Source organism: Rousettus aegyptiacus, unplaced genomic scaffold, assembly GCF_014176215.1.
Source record: "Rousettus aegyptiacus isolate mRouAeg1 unplaced genomic scaffold, mRouAeg1.p scaffold_m13_p_2, whole genome shotgun sequence".
NCBI classification, from domain to species: domain Eukaryota; kingdom Metazoa; phylum Chordata; class Mammalia; order Chiroptera; family Pteropodidae; genus Rousettus; species Rousettus aegyptiacus.
Genome location: NW_023416295.1, coordinates 4,010,304 through 4,032,147, shown reverse-complemented (window position 1 = coordinate 4,032,147; position 21,844 = coordinate 4,010,304). Strand labels below are relative to the sequence as shown.

At 50.8% G+C, this 21,844-nt stretch overlaps 1 protein-coding gene across 1 annotated transcript; it reads right to left on the bottom strand.

Moving 5' to 3' along the window:
* Nucleotides 1–914: 914 nt before the first annotated feature.
* On the bottom strand, nt 915–15,023 carry LOC107517830 (Holliday junction recognition protein). Its single transcript, XM_016158969.2, is given in 10 exon segments — nt 915–1,174; nt 2,606–4,128; nt 5,770–5,848; nt 6,533–6,625; nt 7,879–7,943; nt 9,615–9,702; nt 11,931–11,986; nt 14,361–14,427; nt 14,749–14,897; nt 14,900–15,023. Coding segments are annotated over 9 exon segments (2,220 nt in total). The 5' UTR covers nt 15,009–15,023; the 3' UTR covers nt 915–1,174; nt 2,606–2,614.
* Between the last annotated feature and the right edge of the window lie 6,821 nt (nt 15,024–21,844).

Below are 21,844 nucleotides of genomic sequence, written 5' to 3'. Positions count from 1 at the left end.
CTGGTGGGGTAAGGAGCTGGGGGCAGGCAGGGTCAAGCAGTTTTGGGCAAGAATGATAGTTAATCTGATGGAGGAAAGGATGGGTCATGCTTTTATAGAGCTATAGGCCGGAGGGCGAGGTCTAGAATCACAGAGGCCACTCTGGCCTTGGCCAAGCTGGAACCCAGTCCCCGGCCAGCCTTTCTTCCTGATTCACAGGGGTCTGGACTGAACGCGTCTGCCCGAGTTCTCATGTGGGACCCCTGACCTTAGTGTGACGGTATCTGAGATGCGAGCTTTGGGTGGGGGCTTTAGGGTGGGATTAGGGTGCCCTTATAGACACCAGACAGTGCCCACTCTCCACCATGTAAGGAGAAAGAAAAGGTACTGTCTGCAGGTCAGGAGGCTTCCTCCCCAGAAGCCGACCACACTGGCACCCTGGTCTCTGCGAGAAATCAGAGTCTGCTGTTTAAGCCACCCAGTCCGGTATTTTATGTAGCCTCAGCTAAGACACACAGGTCACATGGTCCCAGTATAAAGACGTGGGGGGAAGAGGGTTCGCATTAGTGTCAGGAGAGGGACAGCCTAGGAAGGGGATGGGAAGGAAGACGTGTAATTTAATCTTATCTCTAAACTCGTATTTAAATAAAACAAAGCCTCCATAACACATAGCAATATGTTAACGACTGCTCAACATGGGTTTGGCCACTGTGTTTCAGTTTGCTTCCTCCTGATTTGGAAGGTCCTAAACCAAGTCCCAAGGGTCTGAATTTAAAAGACTTAGCAGCTGGATTTCCCTTCAAGGATCACTGTACTGTATCCAGGGCCTAAAGTTAGGTTTCACAGCAAACAATTTCTCTAAGGAAATAGGAAATATAGGAGAGATTTCTGCTGGCACATCTAAATTTAGCAAAGAAAACACAATAATAGCCCTATAATGTATAACATTATTTTAATCAAGCGGCTTTATTCCAACAATTTCTATACCAAGAACTCAGTCATCTCAATGAAGCCGATTTCACCGAAATTTGCTTTGAAGGCAGATAACTGAAGTGAGTTCTAAAATATTCTTGCGAGTCACGTGCGCACGGACTGAGGGGGAAGAGGGGCGGCACTCTAAGGTAACCTGGGTACAGATTTCTGGCTTCGAGCTTTCTAACACAAAATCACTTTTCCATTCTGAAAGATGTGTTTTCTGGAAAAAAAAAGAAGACAAAAGGATTTCAGTAAAATTCCACTAGAATTCCCAATGCCAGCCACCAAAAGCTGAACTGATTTAAATAGCGTCCACTACAGAAAATGGCACTATGTGTAATACCCTAAGGAACGCAGCCCCCCCCTCCAAAGCACAACCACCTGACGGCGACCCCCCCACACACACCAGCAGTGCGACCTGGTGGTTACGCGGATGGGCTTTCAGGCCCTGGCCCGGCCATGCGCTGCCCGTGCAGTCATGACTTAAGCTGCACCTTTATGTGTCAAAAGAAGAGGCAGAAGCTACGTAATCAAAGGGTTCGCGGGGGATCCAGAAAGGAAGGTGTGAAAAAGGGTCACTGTGGCCTGATGCACAGAAAGCGTCAGATGTCAGCCACTGAGAGTCCTCCGTAGTCCTGGCAGATTTGGTCCCTTTCCTCAAGAAACTTACAATTTAAGTAGAGAAAGAAGAAGGAAAAAAAGGAAAATGATTAAATATGTTTATATTGTGATTTCAGAGGAAACCGCAGGCCTCCAGCGGCGGGGAGTTAAGTCCCAGGGGCGCTGGGAGGGCCCCTCTGGGCCCCCGAGGCCGAGTTCTCTTCTCGGTCCTCCGTTTCCAGGCACGTGCTCCGCTCACGACCGCGGCCTCACTGGGCCTGGCGCGGTTCTCCGTGATGCGGGGCCCTGCTCCGCGTGGCCCGGGCTGCGCTGGCGGAAAAGCGGGAGCAACCCGCGCCGGGCGCGGAGGACGCGGGGAGGCACGCGTGGGTGGAGGCGGGCAGGCGGGGAGTGGGGCACGCAGAGGTCGGGGCTGCCTCGCCTGTCACCCCCTCCCCGCCCGCGCACAGAGCCCCAACCGGCCGAACCAAACCCGGAGGGCGGAGAGGCGCCTGGAACGCAGAGCGGCCACACCGTCCAAGTCCGGGCTCGTGGCCACACCGCCGTGCGCGCTGGGAAATCCGGCACCCGGGCGACCCGGGCCTCGGCGGTCTGCGGCCCGCGCCGTGGGAGCGGGTGGGGGGCCAGGGGGCCGGCAGCGCCCACGGCACCGAGGTTACGGGCGGGCGCGGGCGCGCGGCCCCTTGCCAGCCAACTCCGCCGTCCCCACTAGGACGTCCAGAAGTAGACAGACCATCATTATTTCCACGCCAGTTTCGCCTGACAACGGCCATTTTCCGAGGGCGGGATGAAGGGCCTGGAAATGACAGCGGCAAGGCCGGATGGAGCGTGGGGGGCGAAGCGCTTTTCAGAAAAGCCCCCCAGATGCCATTCCAACGGAAAACGTGTGCGGCTTTTCCCACGGGAACGGGTTCGGCATGACCTTGAAGCACCTCACCATGAACGTGAGCTTGACATAAAGGAACTGGATGGGGGAGAAAGCTTAGAAAACAAACATGGACAGAGGAATCCCGCGGTCCAACAGACTCACCTTCTTTTCCTAGTCCAGCTGTGAAGAGCCGACCTCGTCCCCCGGCCTGCGGGCGGGACCCTGGGCCGCGTCCCACCTGCCACACACCTGAGGGTCTGAGAGGCGGCGTCTTTTTGCAAGGGGCTGAGGGCCCCTCCTGGCAGTGAGAGCAAAGCATGTCGCCGGATGAACGACTGTGGTGGAGCCCGGTGAACGCTTCATGCTCCAGTGGGGTGATGCTGGCAACTTGTGGGGGCCTGGGAAGCCAGAGACCAGGTTTAATTTTCCTAAGGAGTCGTCTTTTTTGTCCCGAACTTCCACGCTTGCTTTACCTGGCGACGCTCCAATGCATAAAGGCGTCTTTGTCTGCTGAGGCGATTTCTGGCAATACTTCTGATGAAGCTTGTCAAATTTCTCCTTAATTTCATCATAACGATCTTTTGCACAGCCTAGAGGTCGCACCCCGGGGACCGAAAGAGCTTCGCTGAGAAACACTGACTTCCTCAGGATTCCAAGGTTATTTCCGTGGGAAAGGCCAGCTGTCCGCTCAGAGCTGCCTGGCTTCTGTGCGGGGTTGGCCCGGAGAAGTGACGGGGAGGAGCTGCTCTTTGCCAGGCACGTTCCTGCCTCAGCGGCTCGTTTGCCCAGGTTTTCGAAAGCCTCATTTAAACTCTTCCCTTGCGCGCTGCTGAAAGGTCTGCTCGGCCCGCGGGTTTCTGCGCGCCCCGGGCCACCCGGGCTGGCTCCGGGCGCGCGGACCGCGGAGGCATGGGGGCAGGGCAGGCAGGGCTGCTTCCTGGGGCTCGGGCAGTACTCCTGGTGGAGCTGAGCGAACCTGTTCGCAAGCTCCCTGTGATGATTCCCTCTGCCGCCCTGCTGCATTCTTCGTCTGGAGAATATTTTTACGGGAGAAATTAACCATTGTAACGTCATTAATCTATTTTCCTGGTCGAGACGATGCGTTGCAATGGAGTCTATGTAAGTCAGCGAAGCACACTGCTGGGGCGTTCCCGCCGGCGCCTTCCGACTTGGCTGTAAGGTACAGATCTGGGGTGTGTTCACGTCAAGACGAGCCTTTTCCAACTTTAATCCTGCCTTTTCTCGTACGTTCTGGCAATCTTTTAACACTCCCACCCCTTTCCCAGGCTCAGAACAGGGCAGAAGCGTGTGGTGGGAACGCCCGTGCGCGCCCCGCCTGCCTCCTCCGGGACGCGGCCCGTGCGCCCTGCTCCTGCACCCGTGCCGCCTCCTCGAGGTCCAGTTCCGGACGATGAAGGTCTTGGTGGAGATGATGCTCGCGGGCTTCGCGCCCAGCAGCCGGCTCATCGAGTGCAGCATGCCCGCGTACAGGTCGCTGATGGTCACGCTGCCGATGTCGTCGGCTGCAAAGGACTGGCTACTTGAGAAGCTGTCACCACCGCTCGCTTGTAACGTGACGCTGGCATTTCTGGGCACTACAGCCATGTCTGTTGAACAGGGGCGTGAAGACGCAGCTGGCTCACATGGGCCACCGGGACTCTCTTCAGAGACACTGCCACAGTCCCCTGGAGAAACACACACACACACAAGGTTAGGGTGTGTTACCGCTTAAGCTGGTGCATATGCAGAGATCACGGGACGGAAGGCTGGATCATGACAACGTGCGTGTATTTTAAAGCAATATAAAGAAGAAAAACAAAAGAAAAATTTCGTAAATATTTGGGAATAGATACCACTCAGAAATTTCTTTTTAGTTAACAAAATTAAATTTCTACCTGCCACTACCCTTCCCAAAAGGAGTCCTCCTTCCCCAAGTGATGGTTTAGAACTTGGTGGCCTTTTCAAAGATTAATTAGAAACCAGAAAATGACACCGTTTGCCTACAGGGAGAGGTGGAGAAGGAACAAGTGAGAGTCCTCTTCACGCAGCTTTCGTGTTTGCGTGACGTTAAATGTTTTGTGGATTAAAAAGTAAAATAAAACCAACGAAGATGGGGCTCCTTCTACTAAAATTGAATACAGGCAGAAAAGTTGGACCCCAACTGTATATCAAACTGACTACAACCGAAGGAGAAAACAGAGTCCATGAAACTTTGCACACGTACTCCGAAAGCGTCCCCCTCGGTGCGGCACCGAAGACAGCTGCCAGGGGATGGTGGACCCCCCCGGCAGGTGCTCACGGTCGTCACAGCTGCCCCATTCTGAAATCACCTGGCGCTGCACGATGGCCCGAATGAGCACACGCTGTGGAGGGGGCGGGCAGCTGCGGCATCGGGGCCGGGGGACGAAGTCCTCACTCAGAAACCGGTGAGGACAGGTCAGAGGACACGGCCCCAGCGCGAAAGGGGCCCCTCCAGGCTAAATCTGGGACAATGTGAGCATCGAACGGAATCCTGGCAGCAGAGCCTAACGTGAATTTTTAAAAAGTCTGAGTTGTTACTGATTGTGGAAAAGTTAAAAAAGAAAGCGTGTTGGGGGCTAGAGGGAGGACATTTATGGAGGAGACAGACAGCTCTTCCTTACGGAAAGCCGGCGAAGCCACGCGGGGGGGATGGCAGGTCCAGAAAGGGCTGGTTTGCCGGCAGCAACGCAGGCGGCACCCTCCGCCCAGGAGATCCCCCGAAACTCCGCCGCTGTACAACGGAAACTGATATGATATTGTGTCCCAACTATACAGTCGACTGTCCCCTGGACTGAAGACAACCGACGCAGCAAACAGAAGAGGCCACGCAACGGGCATCGCTAGCACGAGTGGGTGAAACTGTGTCAACGCTGTTTCTGGCAAGTGCCAAGTTTCCTGGTGTTACGCAGATTCACCCTGTTCTCAGGAGGTGCTTGTGAAGAATTCAGGGGCGATGCATATGATACCGTGTGCGTGTGTGTGTATGTGAGAGATGATTAGACAGATGTGATCAGACGCTGATTGCTGAATGCAGGTGAAGGATGTTTATTGTGTGGAGATTCAGAAATCTTCCTAATAGTAAGTCGGGATAAAGAGCTAATTAGCAATTAGCGGGCTAAGGTCCCAGAGGAAAAAAACAGCTCGTTTTTCAGCTCTGAGGAATCTACCTATGACGTGTAGGTGTGTCTAACAGGGTGCGGGTGGGTATACAGGGGTGTGCCCAGCATCAGGGGCTGTGCCGGGGGCAGTGTGTCTCTACCGACGGTGACGGTAAACGGTTCATGCGGTGTCCACGTCACACTCACCAAGGGCGGGCCTGGGAGGCGAGGCCGCCGACGGGGCCGGGGTCACACACGTGTCACTTCCATCTCTGCAATCGTCATGCTGAAATGAAAGCAAAGGATTGTAACGAAGGGGTTGTGAGACGCTGGTTCTGGGCTCACGAACGAGGATGTCACACCCGCGGAAGGGGTGAGGAGACCTCATTTGAGCTTGACAAGGGTGGCCATGACGACAGTGGCCTGTTGGGCTCCCAGCAGTGGGTAGGAACAGGTGTCTTAGTAAAATCAGGGAGCGCTGTCCATATGGCCACCGCCGGTCAGCACATGGCCTGCCGCCTTAGGGTCCAGGCGGAAGGCACCTCCGGCCCTTAGAGACAGGCCTTTCTCCGAGACGGGGCAGGCGAGACAGGCAGCCGCACGCGATGCCAGCCCCGTCACCCAGGGAAGGTGGCACGTGGAGCCATCCCTTCTCTAATCACGAGCTGAAAACCTCTCCACCCGGCGGGGGGGTGGGGGTGACTCTCCTGGATTCCTATGAGCCCCGCCAGAGCCCAAAGGGCGGCGGAGGGTGCACCTGCCCGTTCCGCGAGCCCGCGGCCCTGGTGGACCCGAGCGTTTACTCGGGAAGAGGAGTCTGCGAGCTCGTGGACACACGGGTTTGGAAACGACGGCTCAGAATGCCCTTTACAGGCTCCGTGGAGAGTGAACGGAGCCGCGGTCACACTGTCCCTCGGCGCATCTAGTTTATGCTTTAATTACAAAAGACCAACTCAGGGAAACAGATTACCTCTGAACACTCTTTATCTTGTAGCAGCGAGTCCACTTGGGTCAAATATTTCCTTCTTAAGTCATCTTTCAAAGGACTCCAAGGCCCTGCAGGCTGATAAGGAAGACAAGTCGGCACTCAAGTCCGCACTCGGGAGAGCTCTGGGGGAGGGGTGAGCTCTTGGATTCTGGAAAGAACTGGCAAGTTCATTCATGCACAAATGTTTAAATGCTGTTCCTCAGGCCCTTCCTGCTGGTACCAGTGCCGGGTGGTCCAGCCCCTCTGAAAACCCACCTGGCCCAGGAATCTGACTCTAGAGAATTTATCAGCGGTAACGACCCCCCAAAAAGGAAAATGACAAAAAATACAAGCCTGCAGAGGTTTACGACAGCATTATGATAACAAAAAAATGTAAAACAACCTGAATATTCTTTGGTGAGTCGAGGACTCGCCCACCAGAACCGACCCCAATCGGTATGCATTCCAACTCGGGGGGCGGGAGTGGGCGCCTCCCTACCCCTCGCCTGCCACATACTGGAGACGGGGCCTTAGCCTCTCCCTCCGCACCTGAGTGGGGAGAAGCAGGGACCGGGGACACACATGGGGGTCACGGACGCGCACTGTTCCGTGTGCTCCCAACTGTGGGACCACCTACTTCCTTCCCCTTGGCCGCCACCACCTCTGCGCAATACTTCAGAAAGGACCCCTTCCCTCCCCACGTCACGACCTTGCTCTAATGGGACAGTCCAAGTCACGCGTGGGTGTAGGAGCAAACTTCTGCACAGAAAGCGGTTTTAGAGAAAAACCACATTCCTGCTCTCTAGCATCTGCGGCAGGGGCCAGGGAGGACGCTCCATGGCTCACGGCCCGTGTGCACTGTCTATCCCGACGCAGAGGGGAGGGGAGGGGCAGGGCCTGTAAGGAGACAGGTGGTTTCCGGGACCACCGGGGACAGGTGCAGGACAACGGCCTGCCCGAGTACGTGACCCCTTGACCCAACGGGCTTTAGGGCTCACCCGGAAATGCTCCCTAGGACACCTTCCTCATGACACGGCCTCTCAGAACCCAACTTTCCACACTGTTCGATGAAGGCGAATGGCACGCGGTGGACCATCCGCCTTCTCTCTGCAGAGGAGCATCGTCCTGCCTCTGCGTCAATCCAGGAAAGCGGGCTGGGGCTGGGCTGGCGAGCGACTGGCTGCCTCTGGGGAGCCTCAGGTGGGGGTGTGGGGGGGACCAGAGAAGCGAGGGGCGGGACTGGCAAAGAGCGAGCCGGGGAGACGGACTCTGGGAAGGCGGGGGTGACGAGGCGTGCCCTCGCACCGCGGTCCCGACTCTGGCCCCCTGTTACAGAGCGCGGGCCTTACCGTGAAGGTCCCCGCACCCGGGTCTTCCCGCGGCAGAGCGGGGCCAGCGCCGCTGCTCTCCGAATCTGAAAGCAGAGAAGAAAATCTGTCAGAGTTTTTAAGAAAGCTTGCACTTTCCTCTCAAGGATGGTTTTCACGTCACCCGAGTATGTTCTGCAGCAAAGCTTCCCATTGCTTCCGGTGTGCTCCCTTCGGTAAGGACACGGCCACCTGTCTGTCACTGACCCCGATCGCTGGTAATGCAGAGCCAGTGAGGACAGGACTTGCCTCCGGTGGTGGAGATGGACAAGGACAGCTTTTACGTCACCTCTGCCTCTTCCAGGGACCGCCGGTCCTCGAGGCTGAGTCGCTCTAGGCCGGCGGCACCGACAGGCCTTCCTGCAGCGACAGCTCTCCATCTGCAGCCACGAGCCACACGTGGCTGGTGAATACTTGGAATGTGGCTACTGAGGCTGGGGAGCTGAATTTAAAACTTTGTTTAATTTTCAATTCATTTGAATAGCCAGAGATGGCTCGTACTTCCACACTGGCCAGTGAATAACCGTTTCTAATTCCTTCACACGATCTGGGACATTCGTGGACCTACAGGCGGCATATGGAGGTAACATGTGGATTAATGCCAGGGGACTAATGACGTCTGTGAGTAAATATCTTCGCTCAGGCCACCAGTTTCCTGGTTAGAACACGACCCGGAGCAGACGAAGGCTCCAGACAGGCCGGTTCCAGCAGGACACGGGCGTTTAGGACCCGTTACGAAGTCTGTAATCACACAGCTGCTTCACGGCCTCCAGGAGACGGGCCGGACGGACAGAGCTTAGGTGAAGTGGGGCTCGGATCTGGGGCGGGGGGCGGCCTCCCCGGGGAGTGAGAAGATGGTGGGCAGGCCGGGCATGGCGCGGGCTCTGCTTTTATCCAGAGCAATGGGAAGACATTGCCTTGCTTCGGACAGGGGAGAGGCATGACCAGGCGTGTGAGCGAAGATGTGAGTGGGGCGGAGGGAGCCAGGAGCGGGCACTGTGGGGGTGCAGCGGGGGCCCCAAGGCGTGAGAGACGGCAAGGGACAAAGGACACAGGGCAGCGATGTCCTGGATGTGAGGGACTAGGGTGAGGAGGACGCTGGCTTTCTGGCTCATTCTAGAGGGAGGGCGGCGGTAACCCTCGTACCGAGGACAAGTCTGTGGGTGGCTGTTTCAATTTAGACGAAGTTCTCAAGGAGAGAGGCCGCAACGGACACAGCCGGATGGGGTCTGAGCTTGGGGTTCTGCCAGCGGGAGGGGCTCGGGCCAACTCTCGAGAAAGGGCGCCCTGCGAAGGAGGGAGGTGGGCGACAGAGGGCTGAGGAGGAGGGAGGGACAGGAGGAAAATCCCAGGGCATGGCGCTCCGGAGGCCGCGGAGGCCTCCCCGGGAACAAGGATCAAGGACGAGCGGCTGCAGAGGCAGGGGGGTCCGCCGCGGGGCCGGGGGTCTCTGCCACCACCTCACCAGGGCACGACTTCGTCGTATTAAAGTCTCGAGATCAATTAGATGATGATGATGATGATGATGATGATGATGATGATGATTATTTTGCAAAGAGTTAAAAAAATGGTATGGGGGGATGAGGCCCATGCGTTCATTATTTCAGAATATTTGATATCATTTATGTGCTAAGTGTCACAGATGTAACTATGGGCAAGACAGCCCCTCTGGGAGCTGAGAAGGAGAAACAGGACACTTTAGCCCAGGGGACACTCACCCACTCCCGGGTCTCGCGTACAGAGCAGCTCGGGGCCTCGGGCTGTGGCCTGCGCGGGGCCCTCTCCCCTGCCGACAGTCTTCGTGTCCTCAAGGTGCGGAAGGCAAGAAAGACATGCTCGGTTCAGTGAGGACACACCTCGGAGCCACTGTCAAGCACCCGGCTTACCATCCCCACCTGAACACGCGAGGCTCCTCTCCCAGGACATCCCGGATAAAGGCCTCAGAACTCCTTGCGGACGGCCGAGATTCCCCAGGGAAAAGGAATCGCTTTCTTCCCCGGCTCATGCTCCAACTTCAAAGGCCACTCGGACGGCGAGCGGTGGAGCAGGGAATGTGGGGTGGGCAGGAGCGAGTGCCGAGTGCAAGGGGCTCACTCGGCCCACGTGTGACGGCAAATGAAAAGCCACAATGAAAGAGTTGTCACTAGGGCATCGGGCAGAATGGGTGAGTTCGAGAGGCCTTGGGGGGACTTTACGTGACCACGACAATGTGTTTATCTCAATATTGTGGGGTCGACGACTCCTTCATAAGCTCCAGCAGGTGGGGTAACCCCGTAGGCAGGGGTGCTCGGCAGCCACTGCGGAGGAGGCCGCCCCCTGCCCTCCAGGGCCTAATTGACACATGGCTTCGAGGGAAGTCACAACAAATGCCATCGATGGTCTCTCATTAGTGACAGTCGAGAGAATTCAAGGTACCAGATAGGCTAAGATGTTTTGGGAACCACCCCAGCCCCGTGAGGACAGGAGGAAGTGGTGAGGCCTCTTCCTGCAGGGATGGCTCAGAGGCATCGCCTCTAAGAGTCTCGGGGTTTCAGGGCTCCCCGCGAACACTGGGTAACTGAATCCTGTTTGGAGGTGGCAGGACTTGCCGTGACAATTCAATGGAGGTGTAGATGCCCGAGCTCGCATCACGGACCACGCCCAGCCTTCTAATCCCAGGAAAGGGCTTTAAAATTCTGTAGACCCCAGATGGGGTATCCCTACATTTTAAGCAAAAACCTTAAATAAATGTCCAGATGACAACATTTTGTCACCAGGACCACCAGGCATTTGTCTGATTGATGGGTATCACTAATTAATAAGTATAATTGAAAGAATACATGTCTTTTGACCTAATAACCCCACTTCTTAAAAAAGGGTGAAATCAATACTGGGAAGAAATCAGGATGATTTTCTGAGGCGTATTTATAATGGGGTCTTAGAAAGTTTTATGGGTAACTGACCATGCCCAACAGTTCACGTACGGTCTATGGCTGACTCCCCCTTACGACAGAGACCACGTGGCCAGCACGCCTAAAATATTTATCATCTGGCCTTTACAGAAAAAGTATAAATCCTGATTTATAATAAAGGTGAAAATAGCTAAATGCCTGCCAACAAGAGAGCAATTAAAAAAACGATCGAATTATACGGTGAAAAAGGAATGTTCACAATATACGTTAAGTGGGAAGAAGAAAGTAATTGCGTGTGCTTACATGTGTATTATAACAAGGAATCACATTTCACTGAAGTATCATTAGCGACTATCTAGAGAAGTCAGGCCAATTTTAAGTACGTAGTTACGTGTATTTCTAACATTTCTAGGACTGAACATGCTATGTGTGTAGTTAAAGCAATTAATCAGGAGGAAACCTGACTGTAGGACTGCTGGCGATCGGGATGGAACTCTGACCCCGAGGTTTTCATTCCTGGGCGCGGGCTCCTCGGCTGAGAAGCGGTGACTAAGGGAATACCCAAAGTCCCTGCAGCGGTCACTCTCATGAGACTCCACAGCAGGAAGGCCGCAGTATCGGCCCCTGCCACAGACATGACAGAGCACGCGGCTGCTCGGGGGGAACGCCACCAACCACACCTGGGTTTTGACACGGAGCGCAACGTGGAAGGAAGGAAGCCTGAGCCTGAACACAGCGCCCTCCCCTTTTCCGAAGACGAAAAGAGGCATTTTTCTTTCCCAGAAGGATCTCAGCGCGGTGTTTTCTGTGAGGACCCAATCAGTAAGCGTGCAGCTGTGGCCGAAGCTGGCTCGGCTTTGCACGTGGGGTCCAGCTGTTGGAGCCCCCCGGCCTGAGGCAGAGGAGGGGAGGGGGACAGGAAGGGCTTAGGCATCACACAGCTCCTCCTTGCTACAAGTGACAGAAGAAACGCTGCTTAGTGAATCCCTAAACAGGAAAACAGGGCGGCAAAGGTGAGAAAGCCGGGGGAAGCGCCCCCCGTGGCCTCCGGCGCTGCGTGCTGTGACAGCTTGCCTGCGCCTTGTCCACGTCAGCGCTCCTCCCCTGCGAGGCGGGGCAGCAATGAAACGCGACCCTGAATACCTGGACTTGTCCTTTGCTTCTTTTCTTCACTAGTTTTCCACCCCAAACTTTCAGTCCTTAAGAAAAAAAATAAAAAAATAAAAATGATCACTTATGGAATCCTAAATACCGAATTTGTTTAATCTACATTCAAAGAAAACCAAAGTGACAGGCAAAAGAAAGTCATATTATTAAAACCAAGCTGTTTTTCTGATCTTCTGTCGTTGACCATCTTTGTGAGGTTGAAGGTTATTTAAAAATCAAGATTAGACAAGAATCTATCATTAACGAAAATCTCTCCCACCTAGTGGGCAGCAGCTGGTCAGATTCCGTCATTAAGCTGCAAAGGGCAATGGGAACAAGGGACATGTGTAGATCAGGGACTGGCCTCTGGACAGATGCACAGAGGGTGACCTACATACTACCTGGAGCGAGAGAGCGAGCACTTTCGAGGACCATCTCCCTACCCGATGCATGGAGTAAGTGCTTCCTGGGGGCCATCTATGCATTGCGCACACAGAGCAAGCCCCAAGCACTGCGAGGGGAGACGCTGAGTTCTGGAGCCCCGCCACATCCTAGTTATGGAACACGGGCGAGGTTCTAAATCTCTTCCCAAACCTTCATCTGCTCCCAGACCAGTTCAAGTCAATCAGAAGAGATGGCTGTGTTTCCAGGCTTGAGCTGATTGTTGATGATGATAATAGCAAAAACTCCCATGCGTGCTTTCCCTGTTCAGGGCTTTATTCTAAACCCTTCCAAGTGTACCTTAATCTTCTTAAAAACTCACTTACGTGTAACTCGAATTGACGCCTACCTAACCCCCTAAGGATAGGCGGTCGCCAGGTTCATTGCACAGATGGAGACACAGCAGGGTCAAGTAACCAGCCCAGGCCACTCGACCATGTGGAGGAGCCATAGAGTGAACCCTGGAGGGACTGTGCTCCTGACCCGAAGCCACACAGCCTCTCCAGAACAGGGCGATGCCTGGGCATGCGTGCTTGGAGTCAAACCCATGCTTTATCCCTTTAGCCAAGGGACATGGGGCAAGTTTCTTCTGCTGTGCCCCCTGCTAGGGAACAAGGATGATTCCACAAATAGTGCCTGCCTCTCAGGGCTCAGAATCACAAACATGGCACTCTGAGAAGCAAGTGCTTAGCGGTCAGCGCATACGAACCACGGTTCCTTTCCTGCCGCCTTCGTCGTTATCAGTGTGAGAGTTGGTTCCTGTCTGTTCCCTCACTGGGAATTCATGCTATGAGAGTGGTCAGCCGGCATTCATCAGACGGGCCACTCTCCAGGCTGAGCAACAGGTCCAGGGCCCGTGCTGTCAACAGCTAGGAGCCTGTCAGCTCGCAGCCTGCAGAATCAGCATCAGCATCGCTGGGTTGTTTTCACAAGCTCTCCAGATGCTCTTCTACACCCTAAAGTGTCACTGCTCTCAGGGTGTAGGTGATCTGATTATCATTCTCATCAAAATGGGGGTCAGAAATGAGCGTGCACTGGTGAAATTAGTGGTATGTGACATCTGCGAACTGGCCAGAATAGTTTAGACTCTGCTCATTCTTAGCAAAGCTTGTAGGAATAATTCCTACAGAACTCTGTGTCCTGCCCTGGGGTTAGTTGTCACTGCCTGTGGCAGACCAGCGAGTAACAGAAATCTGCAGCTGGAATCCCTTGGTTGCTCCTTGAGGGATCTCTTAAACCCAATGTAAGGTTGGGTCAGTGAAGGGAGGCAGCTAGGATTGCATTTAAAGAGCAGGTCTTATGAAGCTTTTTGTGCCTGTCTACCCAACACACCGCAGAACTGGATCTGAGATTTGCTTTTTTCAGTAATAATGAGTTGGTAATAAGGCTGAATGCGAAGACCTGACGTCACTCAGTGCAAACTTTCTCCAGCTCTTAAACCAAAGAGAATCCATGAGATTTAAGTCAGTCTGCAATGCCACCCATGAAACAGAATGGCTCTTTCTCCCTAGATTTAGGCCCAAGTATTCGGAACCTCAAGGACAGTTACTGCTCCGAGTCAACAGTGTTTACTGGTGCAGGGCACTGTTCCGAGAGTTTCACAAGCACTCCCCTGTAACTATCACAACCTCCACACCAAGGAGATATTATTGTCATCATCTTCCTATTTTACAGATGAAGAAACTGAGACATAGTCTGGCTAAAGCCACCAGCCCAAGCTGACATGGTTTATTAAATGGCCAGCTGGGGCACTTTTTTTTTTTTTTTTTTTAAATCAGGATGCATCTGTCTTCAGAATTATTTTAATAAGTAACTCTGTTGGGAATAAGTAATTTCGGTAATTTATAGGGTCAAGGGAACTAGCTTTGTTTTAGTTCCTACTAGGTGTATTTTCATAGGAGAGCAGGGACAGTTTTCAAACTGTAGGAAGACTCTTATGTTGACACTCTTAACGGTAAATATTCAGAGGGCCGAATGACGCCTTACCCTGGGGCGTCGTATAGGTCAGCGTGGACATTTGCACCAGCGGGGCATCCTCGAAGGGCTGGTTGTACTGCAGGAGAGAAAGGGGTGCCTCGTCAGGTCTGAGGGTTGCAAGTACCCGCTGACCGGGGTTGAGGAGGCTCCCGCGCGAGGCTGGAAGTCTGGAGACTCCCCAACTCCTTCACCTGCCCCCGGACCCTAGGCCCCTCCACCTCTCTCCTTGCCCTCAGCCCCTGATCCCATCTAACCCCTCCCAGACCTTTCCCGCCCCGGTCTCCACATCCCCTCCCCGCCGCTCCCCTTCTTAACCACGGTCCCCAGCCCGGTTTTCCCCTTTCCCGCCGGCCTCGCGGCCCCCTGCCCCTCCCGGCGGGCCGGTGGGGGTCCTCACCTTCTCTAGCAACTGCTGCATGTGCCTCTGGAAGCGGTGGTGGCTGTCCCTGAGCTTCTGCAGCAGCGAGTCCTCTCCTGGGAACGCGCTCTCCATGGCGCAGGCAGGCCGCAGCCGCGACACCCGGAGGACAGCGTCCTGGGACCCTGGCCCGCGTCCCGGTTCAAAGAGCGGCTCCGCCCCCCGCCCGCCCCGCGGGCTGCCCATTGGCTGGCGTGGAGGGGCTGGGCGCTGATTGGCCCTTTCAAATACATCCGCATCCGCTCCGCTCGAAAGTGGGGGAGGGGGCGCGGCCGCGCATGCGCTCGGGAAGGGCGCGGCCGTCCCTCCGGCTGTTCGGGTTCCTGTTACCCACCGTGCTGTGCGGGGATCCTGGGGAGTCGGTGCTGGGTCCTCCGTCCTGTGCTGGAGATGTCTGGGTGACGTGCGCCAGGTGGGGGCGGCCCCTCATCCAGTCGTGGCCCCTGGCCGTGCCCTGAGCCGGCTCCCCCACCCTGCCCGCCTCGGGTCCTCGTGCGGTCGCGAGGGCCAGGCCCAAGAAAGAACCTCCTACCCCGCAAATTACGAATACAAAAGAAGGCAGAAAAGGGAGCATACAGTTAGAAGTACCATAAACGTCACAGAATCCAGGAAAATACATTTCTATTAACCTGGCACACCTTTTTCGTATATATTTTTTAATACATTTTCGGGCTCTTCATTGATACTAATTTTGTAATGTTTTCTCTAAAGTATAGGAAGATAATTCAGAGTTTCCTCGACTATGGCCAATTGAATTTTCCATACGATGCACATTTTAGAAAAATTGTATTCGGCTTCATAACTTAGTCGTACTCGTGTGCTTGTGCCTTGGCTTGCACCCCCAATCCTATGTGCCATCCTGCAGAAATTAGGGGAGAAGTGGGGAGTGAGAACCTCGGGGCTTACGTGGTGTAAGTGTCCAGGAAATGCACTGTGATGGACTCAGGTGTGCCACCCAGATCCGCCTTGAGGAGGCCCCAGCTGCTGGGAAGGCTGTCTGCGGCCATCTCAGGTGCTGAGAGTCGGTCACCGAGGGCGGTGCAGCCCCAGGATGACCCAAATCCAATGGCAGATCCAGGTGGGAGTATGGAGGCTGGACCATTTCAGTCCAGAAGGGGACAGCCCTGACACTCCTGACTGCCTCCACGGAATCTGCTAAGGCAGCATGTCCAGGCTCCATTCTTCCTGTCTCCCACAGGGGCCCAGCCGAAGGGCACTCCCTAATATACATGCCGCACACTAGCTCTGTGTCTGAGTTTGCAGCCTGGAGCACCCAACCTGTGACAAGGACCTAGCTGTGGACTACACATTCCGTTCGTAGCTTTTCCAGTCTCACAAATCAGCTGAGGTACCCGGCCCCCCAGCCCCCACCCCACCCCAGAGTTCAGAAACTTAACATGCTGTTCCTTCTGCATTTGCGCGCTCACATGCAGGGGAGTTTTCAAGCATGTGATTGCTTGAAAGTAATTGTCATATTTAGAGACTTAAAGCCTTGGATAAGGTTTTCTTTTTCTTTTTTAAGGCTCGGAAAACTTTTCTGTGACCCTAACAAGCATGGTAGTGACACTTCTCAAAATTGGCCTCTCCTAGATCCTGGCCCCTTATTCCTAGGAAACTACTCCCAGGTTCCAGGGTGTCCCCAACTGTCCAAAGATGTGTCTCTATCCCAGGGGCTCACGTACAGGGTCAGGAGAAAGATTTCTCAGTCGCAAGTTCATGTCTTGGCCAATGCCCTCTGAACCGGCCCGTCCCAACACACTGGCCCTTGTCCGTCAGGTCAGCTGGTCCCCCAGTCCCCTCTGACTGGCTTTCCCCATCCAATGGTTCAAACTGGTGGCCAGCGAAGGAAGGAGTCCTGCACGATGCTCCTAATGGAACCCCATTCCCAGCAAACGCGGTTCCCCGTCATACCCCTTACCTTGTGTGCTCAGACACCTTAGCACCCTAAATGTGACCTTAGGAACCTAGACCTGCTTCATAAACTGCCCCACCACTCCACACCTCCATGTAAGCTTCGCCCCTGGCAGCGGAAGTGGCGGGGTGCGGCACCTCTGGGTCTTAAGGGGTTTTTCTGCAGGCAGCAGAGCCGAGGCGGTGCTCAGCCCCGGGCAGGGTCTCCGCGTCTGGCTGCACCTGCACAGCACCCTCCGCTGTCACGGCCGAAATTTTCACCCCTCAAAGTGTTTAAAATGAAGTACATAAATAATCCTCACAGGACTAATTTTATGTCCGCTCTCATAAAATGCGCCTGAATTTTATAACATTTGACATCATACATGAGGACTTATTCTGCAGAAGAGTTGCCATGCACATCATTTTATGTTGGAAAGGTGTGGAAATTTCACCACCTGTTTGTGGTTGGAGAAGCACAGCTTGTGGTCGGCCCCAGTGTTGACAAAAGTCGCTATGTCGCAGCGAAAATGTCGGTCAGAGATGAATGATCAGCCACAAACAAGCATCAAGCTCCGTCCGTCAGGCTGCCAAGAAAAAAGGGTTCACTTTCTTCCGTCACTCCAGGGACTGTGAGATGGCTGACGACAAGCTGACTTTCCGCAAGGTGTCAGTCACCGCTCACAAAGTGCGTGTATTCTTTGCTTTGATGAGTTTACTTTTTGGGATCTATCCTAAGTAATTAAGGATGTTGGCGAGGATTTAGCTGCAAGACCTTTAGTGAAGCGCTTTTTATAAAGTCCAGTACTAGAAAGAAGGTTGAGTAAATGGTGATACATATCTGTGTTACATTAACCACGATTTTGAAGAACTATATTTAGCAACATCCAAAATGTGTATGATTTTTTTCTTAGTATAAACGGAGGTCACAAACATGTATTATATATCTGCATTTAAAAATATATATCATATGTTTTAAAAACCTAAGTATGTGTATGCAGATTGTCTCCATGTTATCTCTGGATGATGGTATTATGGATTATTTTTCGTGTTAGTTTTTCTTAGCTGCATTTTCTAGAATGTATGCAGTTATGAGCATGCATTACTCATGTAATAAAAAACATAACAGGACCAATCATGTGTTTTTATTTTGGCTTTACAAAATTAGAGACCGTTTACCCAAATAAGACACACATGGCCCCGAACACTCTAAAACAGCTGTCATACAGTCGAACATTTTTTTCATAACAATACCTCACCTCCCAGCTTTTACCCAGAAACGCTTTTTTTTTTTTTCCTGGGAAAAGTAGGGCCCAGCTCTCTCTGGTGAGGTTTCTGCCTCAGTTTCATGTGGTGGGAAATTGCTTTTTATTCTTCGCTTTAGGCTTTTTGCAATACAAATACACTCTTAGGGTCATGATTAATGTGTTTTAATGGGCTATCCATTTTAAAAATCAATGAAAAGAATTTACATTAAAAATAGAAGGCAATTAGATAGATTTGGAGGACCTATTTTTAATCAACCCCATTATTTATGGATTTGAAAAGTCTCAGGACCTCTTACTCTGGAGCAGTCAACGATCACCTCTTCTGTTATTATGTGTGAATCATTTTAAAACAGGAGTCACCAGGTTAATTGATCATTTGCTAAGTACTTTTCAAAAAAAATTACCTACCTTGGAAATGTTCCAGGATGGCCCTGTCCTTTCTTCTTTTATTAGCCCACTGCAGTTTCTTCTTACTGCCCATGGCTTACTGGAGTTAGTTTGAAAGGTACAGAAGACACTGTTCTGTTTTTTGAAAAGTTTTGGTGCAAATTAGCTTTTACATTAATACTGTTACACCTTCCCTGGACTGTCTTTACCTTTTTACATTAAACCTCTGTCACGATTGACTCTAATGTTCTTACTTCTTGCAGGAAATAAGACTTATTTCTGTGTCTCTTGTTTATCACAATTATTTCTTAACATTGTTATAGAATTTTTTTTTTGAATTCTCACTTGTTTTCTTATTCTAGATGTCTTGCTTATATCCCAGATTTTTTTTTCTGTTGCTGAATGGGATATATATATTTTAGAATGTTTTATGAATTTTCTTCATTCTATAGTGTTGACAGAATTTGACAGAAAAAAAATAACTCCCATTTTAATTAATACCTACTCCTTCCTAAGGCTTGCAAGTAGTATTTTTATCATATACTTGAATTTATTATGAAAATTTTTGTTCTTCGTTTGCAGCCATTCCTCTGAAATTATAATAAAATTTGCTGGTGTGCGGAGCAGAAAACTAAGAAACCGATGGAAAATGTTTCCTTGACCTGGAGCATTTGGAAGTCACTTGCATTAAGTGTCCTTGAGCCTGACAGTCCCAGAGGGAACTGTGAACTTCTACCTTGAAGGGTTCTTGGAGTTTGAGTTAGTGTGCTTAAGGATATTGACATGCAAACTGAAACCAAGACAGCCCGTCATGAAGGCCACGGGTGACAGCTTCTCCTGCCCGTGGGGCTCCTGCTCATTTTTACTGTGGGTTCGTGGTTCACCAGGCTGGGGCATCGTGATGCTTAATTTGATGTATCGACCTGACTAGGCTATTGGATCCCCAGAAAGCTGGTAAAACATCAGTTCTGGGTGTGTCTGTGAAGGCGTTTTCGAAGGAGTAGCATTCGAATCGGGGACCTAGTGAAGCGGACCACCTTCTCCAGCGTGAGCAGGCATCTCCCCATGTGTTGGGGACCTGGGGAGACCGAAAAGGCAGAGGAAGGGAGAATTCGCTCTCTCTGCCTGACTGAGTGAGTCTGGACTTCTTTCCTCAGACTGGGCCTTAACCATCAGCCCTCCGGTTCTTAACGCCTTCAGACTGAGATGGGAACCAGCTCTCCTGGGTCTCCAGCTTGCAGGGGGCGGATCGTGGGACTTCTCAGCCTCCATGATCACGTGAGCCATTCCTTATAATAACTCCCAGATTCGTTGAGGACTTTTTATGGTCCATCTTGGTGACTGAGCACTTAAAGTATCTCGTCTGTATCAGTGAAGTCAAGTTGTTCAATTGTGTTGTTCTGGTCTCCCATATCCTTACTAATTTTCTGTCTTCTTCTAGCAATTACTGAGAGAGGAATTTGGAATTTTCCAATGAAAATTGTGGATTGTTTATATCTTCATTCAATTCTATAAGTTTTTTGCTTCGTGTATAAAACTCTGCTGTTATCTACATTTAGGATTGTTATATCTTCTTAGTGAATTGATCGCTTTATTATTTTATAATATCCCCCTTTATCTGTGGTGTATTCCTGTTCTGAAGTCTAATTTGTCTGTTATTAATATAACCATTCCATCTTAGTTTCGATTAGTGTTCGAAGGGTATATCCTTTTCTGTTCATTTTCTTTCATTTTATTTATGTCTTTATGTTTAAAGTTGATTTCTTGGAGAGAGCCTCTGGATGAATTTTGCTTTTTTAAAAAAAGAAAAATCTAATTTAATATCTCTACTTTTTATTTCGTGAGTTTAGGCCATTCGCATTTAATATAATCATTGATGCGGTTGAGATACGATCTACTTCCTAGTTGTTTTCTATGGTCCCATGTGCCTTGTTTTCTTTTCCTCTGTTTCAACCTACTTTTAGATGAATTATTTTCTCTGATTCCGTCCTATTCCACGATTGTCTTAAAATTTTAAAATCGTTGTCCTAGGGTTTACAGTCCACATTTTTGATTTATCACAAATTTATCTTCAAATGGTATGATGTAACTTCAAACGTGGTCTAAGAATCTTACGACAATATATTTACGTTTCCTTCGTCCCATCCTCTGTCATGGTATGTTTTACTTTTACGTTTGTCATAAAACCCATAACACATTGTTTCCGTTCATCTGAAATTAGTTCAGTTCACCTTTAGAGCAATTAAAAGCCGAAAAGTGTTCTGTATGTACTTTCATTTTTACCGTTTCTGGAGAGCCTTCTTTCTTTATTATTGTATTTCTTTGGCATGAAATTTTTCCTTTATCATTTCTTATAGTATGTCTGCTGACAATGGATTTTTCTTGGCTTATTTTTTTGTTTGAAAATGTCTTCATTTGGTTTTCAGTCAAAAAAATATTTTTGATGGTTATAGAATTCTTACAGTTCTGTTTTCCACCACTGCTTGAAATGTCACTCCATTTTGTATTGCATAGTTTCTGGTGAGCCGTCTACCATAATTCTTATTTTTGTTCCTTTGCATGTTATGTGCCTTTATCTGTGTGCCATCGTGATTTCATCTTTGTTTTTTAGCAGTTTGACTGCTACGTTTCCAGGGGAGTGTGCGCACGCACATTGATATTTTTTTTCCTGTCTGTGGTTCTATTCTTATATCTCTGGTTTGATGTCTTTAAGTTACTATTCTTATATCTCTGGTTTGATGTCTTTAAGTTACTATTCTTATATCTCTGGTTTGATGTCTTTAAGTTACTTTCAGAAAATTATCAGACATTTTATTCTGCCCCAAGCCTTCTCACTCTTCCTTCTGAAACTTCAATTGTGTGTGTGTGTGTGTGTGTGTGTGTGTGTGTGTGTGTGTGTGAGAGAGAGAGAGAGAGAGAGAGAGAGAGAGAGAGAGAGAGAGAGAGAGAGAGAGACTATCTCGTATAGTCTCACTGCTCTGGGACCCTCTTTTCCCTACCTGCCCCCCACTTTGTTGTTTTTATATTTCAGTTCAGCTGATTCCTACTGATCTATCTTTATGTTTACTAGTTTTCTTCAGCCGTGTCAAGGATACTGATGAACTCATTAAGGGAAATCTTTATTCCTAATATCATGTTTTTATTTCTAGCATTTCCATTTGACCTTTTCTTATCATTTTTATCTTTGTGCTTAAATTATTCATCTGTTCATGCATGCTGCTCAACTTTTCTATTATAGCCTTTAAAATATTAAATGATAAAGTTCATATTTGAAATTTCCAACATCTGGGTCATCTCTGGGTTGATTTGTTTCTTAAGGATGGGTTGTCTTTTTTTCTTGCTTTGATTTTATTGGATTTAGGCCATCAGATATAGATGAAACTTAGGCAAATAATGTTTTTTTGGAAATCATGATTATTCCTCTGTCAGGCCATTAGTGAAGGGAGTTGGTCAATCTAGTCAAAAGCTGAGCTGGGTTTGGGTTTTATTGTTGCTTTGATTACATTCAGTGCCCTACATGCTTCAGATTT